This window comes from Medicago sativa, chromosome 4 (genome assembly GCF_051527215.1).
Source record: "Medicago sativa cultivar Bolivia chromosome 4, Bolivia_mono, whole genome shotgun sequence".
NCBI classification, from domain to species: Eukaryota; Viridiplantae; Streptophyta; class Magnoliopsida; order Fabales; family Fabaceae; genus Medicago; species Medicago sativa.
In genome coordinates, this window is record NC_140752.1 from 32,832,816 (window position 1) to 32,840,184 (window position 7,369).

Below are 7,369 nucleotides of genomic sequence, written 5' to 3' on the forward strand. Positions count from 1 at the left end.
AAGCGGCTCAAGTGTTCATGTGGCCTCATGGCTTCGGTCCCATCAAATTGTCTGTCTCTAAGACCGTTGAGAACGGTGGTCTTGACGTCAAAAGCAACGGGGTTTGCAGGTTGAAAAGTGTGGGTTAGTTGGCCACGGTGAGTAGCTAACCCATAGTCTCCCAATTTTGGTCTTGGTGGTACAGCTTCTTCCATAGTTTCAGATTCAGTTATAATCGGATCCGGTAGTGGTTCCCGTACACCCGGTGGAACGGATTGAGATAACCTTTGTAACTGGACAGCTTTTCGAAGTGCTCTAGCAGTCCTTTCTATCTCAGGATCGTACTCTAAGTCGTCGGAGCTCTGTTTACCTCGCATAAACAGCAAAATACCTTAGTAGCACTGCACGACACAACAATAATGAATGAATACTGAAACAAAGAAAATTTAAAAAAAAAAGAAAAACAGAAAAATAAATTGCAGAAATCCTAAATTATAACGTAATTGCCTTGTTGAAATAATTCAACAGTCCCCGGCAGCGGCGCCAAAAACTTGATAAATATCTGGCAAGTGTACCAAAAACTATCGAAGTAGTAAAAAATATCGATCCACAAGGACTGTGTTAATTTCAATTCTAGCAAGCGCGTTATACGTTAAGATGTGTAAAGTTTGTATTTGGTTGCCCTAGGCAGAAAAGTTTGGTTTAATCAGACTTAATTAAAGTAGAAAAAGTGCGAGAGAAAATTATATTGAGATGAATGGTTAAGCCGGTGAATCCACTATTGCTATATATGAAAAGTCTACCTCTCTCTACTCTCAATTACTACTCAGTTTTTACGATAAATTAACTAAGTGATTTTGATCAATCTCTTGACTCAAAACCCTTTCCTCAGTTATAACCCTATTAATCTCTTAATTTGATTGAATAACCGCGGAAGCAATATTGGAACGTTAATTCATGTATCATAACTCTCAATTTCCTATCTCTAGGCTCCTAGTGTTGAGTTAAACAAAATTACTATTTCAGGATTAAAAGCTAGGGCTAGTAGTCATTCAATTCCTAAGATCAAATCATGTGATTGCAAGAATCTAGGGCTAGTAGTCATACAAAACAATAACATGAAAAGCAATAAACACAAGTAATTATGAATAAAAACTGAATAGCATTGATTATAGAGAGAGTTCAACTACAAAATCATATATTACAATAGTTTCATCATGGCTTAACCAAACTAAAGGTTTAGCTACTCATAGCTAAACAATCATAAGCAATAACAAGAGAAAACATACATAAATCTAACCAACGGAGTGTTGGTATGAGATTCAGGGCATGTTCCTTGGTCTCCTTCCGTCCTTAGTGCTCAAAATCGCAATAATAATCAGTACCTTAACCCTTGCTAGCAGCTGGATATTTATAGAAAGAAATTAAGGTTTCAGAAAAAGCCCATCATCGTGCCACGTTACGGGCTGGTCGTGGCACGATGGTTCATTAATCCTACGTGGCAGCAGACAAAATCAACCATCGTGGCACGTTGCATATTGCTTCGTGCCACCAAATTTTCAGAACTGAATCCTTTGTCCCACATTCATCAATCGTGCCACGAAACTCCTCAACGTGGCACGATGCTTCATTCTTAGGCAATTTCTTCTTGTTTTCTCAAAGTTTCTTCTCTTGAGCTCTTGTTCCTGTTTTGGTTTGATTTCACCATGAATTCGTTGCAGTTGACTCTCTAAATGCTATTTATAAGGACATAAATACGACTAAAAACTAATGTTAATGCACCGTCATCATGGGGTTACAGGGGTTTTCTTCTGTAATACATCTATTTTCAAATTCAATAATACAATTTATTTCTTTGTGTGAAATTGGGTTTCTATCATATATCACATATTCAAATCTCCCCTAACCACAAAGCCTAACAAAATACATCAGAATGCAATAGAATGCAACCTACTACTTGAATTCCAATGCCACAAGTGCAAAGCAGCCAACTTATACCTCAACAGTACCAGAAACTTAACCAGCAAAATAACAATTGATGCACAGAAAAAAAAACACACCAATGCTTCTAAAACAAACCCAACAGATACATACCACCAGAAAATCTAACAGATATGAAAATTCAATTCTTCATGTCTCCCAAACAAGCCCTCGGATTTACACACCAATGTTGCAAGTTGTTAATCTAAATTCTTTTATTTTGTATTAGGTCTTGTAACATGTATTACACCATGAGCTTAATTCATCAAAGGAGAGTGAAACTTAGATTACTTGTACTACAAGTAACTAGTTGTAGTACAATTAGAAATTAGTAGTACAGTTTCCTCTTGTATATATATGATTGTACACACTTCATTCTCAAGTAATAAGAGTCATTTCTTCATTTTTACAGTTTCATAATATGGTATCAAGAGCTCTCTTTGAAGAGAGAGTTTGTTACGATCCGTAACTAACTTTTCCGATGCATTTTCGCGCTTTTTCTTGCGTTTTCTCGCGCTTTCTCACGTGATTTTCTTGAGTTTTCTTGTTGAATTCATCGTTTTTCCTCTGATTACTCTTTGTTTTCTGGAAAATTTTCCAGTTTCTCGCAGTTTCTGCAATTTTCATACTTCTTCTTCTTCAATTTTCTTCTTCTCACTGTTTCAATCATGGTTCGCCAACAAAATCAAGTTGACACCAATTCGATTTTCTATGTTCATCCCAGTGAAGGTCCCAATACCGTTGTGGTTACGCCTCTTCTCATCGGATCCAATTATTTGGCTTGGAGCATATCAATGCAACATGCTTTTGGCGCCAAAAACAAACTTGCTTTCATTGATGGATTCACTCCTGTTCCTGATAATGATGATTTGAACAGAGTCGCGTGGGAAAGATGCAATCATTTGATTCACTCTTGGATTCTTAATTCAGTTTCTCCTCAAATTGCACAAACTATAATCTTCCATGTTCGTTCAATTGATTTTTGGGAAGAGCTCAAGGATAGATTCACCAAAGTTGATCGTATACATGTTTCTATGTTACACTCTAATATCAATAATCTCAAATAGGGTTCAAAATCAGTACTTGATTACTTCATTAAAATGAAGACTCTTTGGGAAGAGCTTAATTCCCATAGACCCATGCCATTATGTACCTATGTTCACCAATGTAGATGTGAAGCTATGCGTTCTGCACGCTATTTTCGTTTGCAAGATCAAGTTATACAGTTCCTCACTGGTTTGAATAAGCAATTTTCATTTGTGAAAACTCAAGTGTTATTGATGGATCCCCTTCCTTCTATCAATAAAGTGTATTCACTAGTTGTTTAGGAAGAGAGTAACAATGCTCAAATCTCTTTACCTGTTCCTTTGGACGATTCCAATGTTTTAGTGAATGCTACTGATTCTAACAGAAGCTATGGGCGTGGAAAGAACACTTATGGTGGTAAGGGTTCTAGATATTGCTCCTTTTGCAACCGAACTAATCATACAGTGGAGACATGTTACCAAAAGCATGGATTTCCTCCTTCTATGAAGCCCAAGTCTTCTGTTAATGCTTCTTCTCATGACGCTCCTGAAGATAAGCCTGTGAATAATGTTGTTGAGGCTTCTTCATCAGTTTCTAATAGCAGTATTACTCAAGAGCAATATCTTCATCTTGTTTCCTTGCTTCAACATTCCAGTTTGTCTCCTTCAGTTTCTCCCTCAGCTAGTTCCAACCATGTCATTTCTCAGCTACCTACTTCTACAGGTATAAATATCGTTTCCTCCAACTCTTTGAATGTTCAATTTCCTATTTGATTAATTGATTATAGTGTCAATGAGCATATAAGTTTCTCTTTGCAATATTTTAGTGATATTTACTCTATTTCTCCCACTCATGTTAACCTTCCAAATGGTCAATCTATTATTGTTAATCAAGCTGGTACCATACACTTTTCTCCACAACTTTATATTTCTCATGTTTTGTATTCACCACAATTCAAAGTTAACCTCATTTCAGTTTCTAAACTTTGTGATTCATTATCATGTTTTGTCAATTTTCAAGCTGATCTGTGTCTTATACAGGACTTGACCTCCAAGAGGATGATTGGTTTGGGTGAAATTCATGATGGTCTTTACAGATTGAAGTTCACTGATGCTAGTTTTCCTTCTAGTGCTTTTCAGTCTAATCTTTCCCATTGTAATAAATCCATTAAGAAAGTTTCTTGTATGAATTACTTTAGTTCTTCTATTCCTTTATCTGCCTTGTGGCATTTTAAACTAGGACATTTGTCTCATCAGAGATTGTACCAAATGCACCCCTTGTATCCAGATATCAATATTGATAATAAAGCAGTTTGTGATGTTTGTCACTATGCAAAACACAAAAAATTACCTTTTTCTTCTAGTTTATCTCATGCTTCTGCTAAATTTGAATTGTTGCATATGGATATTTGGGGTCCTCTTTCAACTCCATCTGTTCATAATCATAAATACTTTCTTACTATTGTTGATGATCATAGTAGATATGTTTGGATTGTTTTACTTAAGTCCAAAGCAGAAGTGTCATCACATGTCAAAACCTTTATCACCATGATTGAAAATCAATATCACACTACACCTAAAGTTGTCAGGTCAGATAATGGACCATAATTTACTCTTCCTGCATTTTATGCTTCTAAAGGCATATTACACCAAAAATCTTGTGTTGAAACCCCACAACAAAATGGGAGAGTGGAGACAAAACACCAACCCATCCTCAATGTAGGAAGAGCCTTACTTTTTCAATCTAAACTACCCAAATCATATTGGTCTTATGCAATTTTACATGCTATTTTTCTCATTAATAGAGTCACTACCGTCTACTCAAAAATCAATCACCATATCAGTTGTTTTACAACTCTATTCCTGACCCTAATATCTTTAAGGTTTTTTTTTGCCTTTGTTTTGCTTCCACTTTACATGCACACAGAACCAAACTTCACCCTAAAGCCAGAAAATCTCTTTTCTTGGTATACAAGTCAGGATATAAAGGTTTTGTTTTACTTGACCTTCATGACCATTCTATCTTTATATCTCGCAATGTCACTTTCTATGAACATATTTTGCCTTATTTTCCATCTCAACCATATTCCATCTCATCTTGGACATATTTTCCATCATCTCCTTCATCTGAAAGTGAACCACTTGTTGTCAGTTCACCTTTCATTAATGACGAACCTCCTCCATCACCTACTTTTCCTCCTACTCCTCCACCACTCATTAATGATCAAATCAAATCTTCACTCTACCATCAATACATTGTCTTGTATCAAATCAAATCAAATCTACTATTCACATAAACTTTTTCAGTTTGTTGCAGAGTTAGCTAGGGTAAAAGCACCAGGTGCTACCATAGTAATAGTAACATGGTGCCACATGGTCCTTAACCCAAACGAAGAGTCCCTACAACAATGGGAGGAGGATCTTTTGAAAAAAATATCTGATGCATATTATCTACCAACAGAAATGATAAATAAACACACAAATCTTGACACAAATACAACACCATGGACAATTTTGTAATTTCCACTTTAAATTGTACGGACAAAAACGAATTTTTAGCTGAACAAGAAGGGTAATTCTGTAAATTTTCTATTCTCTCTTCTCTGTTTCCTCTACCTGTACGCAGCACACCCTCCTCTTCCATTCCCATCTTCTTTCTTCCTTCACCGCTGCAACCTCCCCTCCCATCTTCGCCGTCGATGTATCTATCTATTCTCTGTCTTGATTCCGTTTATTTTAATCTGATTTGCGTTCGGTTCTCGGCGACTGAGAGTTTAACGACGGCGACGGCAATTTTAACGACGACGACAGAGAAAGGAGGTATGAAATCTGGTCAATGAGAGCTACGAGGCAGAGTTTAACGATGGTTGTGGCGGTGACAGAGAAATAAAAGGGATGATGGCAGTAGTGTGAGATCGAAGTTGATGGTAGAAGGAGATGGATGGTGGTGGTGGAGCGAAATGAGAAGAAGGTCGATGATAGTGGTCGCCGATGGTCATTGGCCAGAGAGAGGGAGGAGCAGTGGTCAGTTGTTGGGTTGGAGATGAGAGAGAAAATAAGCAGTGTGGGTGTGGGAGAGAAGAGAGAAAGAAGGAAAAAAAAATTAAATAACACTATACAGAATACGATGTCTGTATTGTGTTTGGACTTTTGTGTCCAGTTATTATAACTGTATCTACCAAAGTGGTGCTCAAGTGATATATAGGTTAGATTGTTCGAGGCCTTGTCATTTCAGGTAGTAAATTAATACACCTAATTTAAAAAAAAAAAAGCTTTAATTAAGACATTCCTATGAGAAGTTATATAAATTTTGTTTTAACTTTCTATAAGTTTATATTATTACATGAACGTTTACATTAGTATTTGCATTCAGATATAAAAATAAGTAGAGTTATAAAATGTCTATAAAATGTATTAATTAGCTTATTTTATTGATAAATTCTTCAGAGTAAATTATTAAAAAAAATAAGAGATTTACTTTTCCCACCCTGCTGCCTTCTCGCGCGCCCTGCAAAATTTCCAAAAATACCCCTGTTCCGGATTATATAATCCGGACAAGATTGTTAGTGATTTCCGGAATATGCAAACCGAACCAGATGTTGTGTGCTTTTTTGTGTCTTTCTTTGATGTCAAGGGTCTCTGTTGACCGTTATATGAACCCCACACAAGCTGCAATGCAATTGCAGGGTTGATATGAACGGTCAACAATGACCATGACACCACCGACACCCCTAAAAAACTAGAAACATTTGAAGAAAATGGAAGAAAAGAGGTGAAGTGGAGAATGAATGTATTTGTTGAAGATGGAAGCCTATTTATAGCCTAAAACAAGTCCTAGGTCATTAATACAGTCAATGAAAACGTGTTAGTGGTTGTAACCGTCCAAACCCACATTAATGGCTCTCTTTCAAAAGAATCCAATGCTCAAGCGTTTCGGATTTTACATTCCGGAATGTCCTTAGCCCTACAAGAAGTGCCAACTTTTCCCTCGTTCACCATTATCGCATTAATCTGGAAAATATATTCCGGAAAACAGATGTGCATTCCGGATTTTATATTCCAGAATGCATCAGTCATGGTTAGTGATCTGCACCACACATTTTTTTCGGTAGTCAAGTCAAAAAAACGCGTTTTACCAAGTTTTTTGACTGCATTTATGGCCTCCCAACCATTTTTGACCCACCCCTCCCTATAAATAGCCTTCCAAACCCCACCATTTCTCCCACCATCCTCTCCCACCCTTTCCTCCTCTTCTTCCTTCTACAACCATGGTTTTCCATCGTTGGCCTTTCATAGATAAGGGCCTCGTTGAAAACTTTCAGGGTTTGTATGAACGGTCAATGACGATGGAACCGCGCTGCAACTAAGTGCGGTTCATCTGAGGG

General features: G+C 37.0%; 1 protein-coding gene across 1 annotated transcript; it reads left to right on the plus strand.

The window, feature by feature from the left end:
* The first annotated feature begins 2,627 nt into the window (after positions 1 to 2,627).
* Positions 2,628 to 4,592, plus strand: LOC146928848 (uncharacterized). The gene is made up of 4 exons (XM_085707143.1): positions 2,628 to 2,979; positions 3,131 to 3,195; positions 3,288 to 3,708; positions 4,006 to 4,592. Exons 1-4 carry the CDS (start codon positions 2,628 to 2,630, stop codon positions 4,590 to 4,592), a joined length of 1,425 nt encoding a protein of 474 aa, XP_085563269.1.
* Positions 4,593 to 7,369: the final 2,777 nt, after the last annotated feature.

Excerpts from the sequence above, each read along its gene's own strand:
- LOC146928848 (XM_085707143.1), top strand. The coding sequence starts at position 2,628 with ATGGTTCGCCAACAAAATCAAGTTGACACCAATTCGATTTTCTATGTT. Across the intron at positions 2,980-3,130 it reads TAGATTCACCAAAGTTGATC|ATGTGAAGCTATGCGTTCTG; the intron begins GTATACATGTTT and ends TCACCAATGTAG. Across the intron at positions 3,709-4,005 it reads TCAGCTACCTACTTCTACAG|CTGATCTGTGTCTTATACAG; the intron begins GTATAAATATCG and ends TCAATTTTCAAG.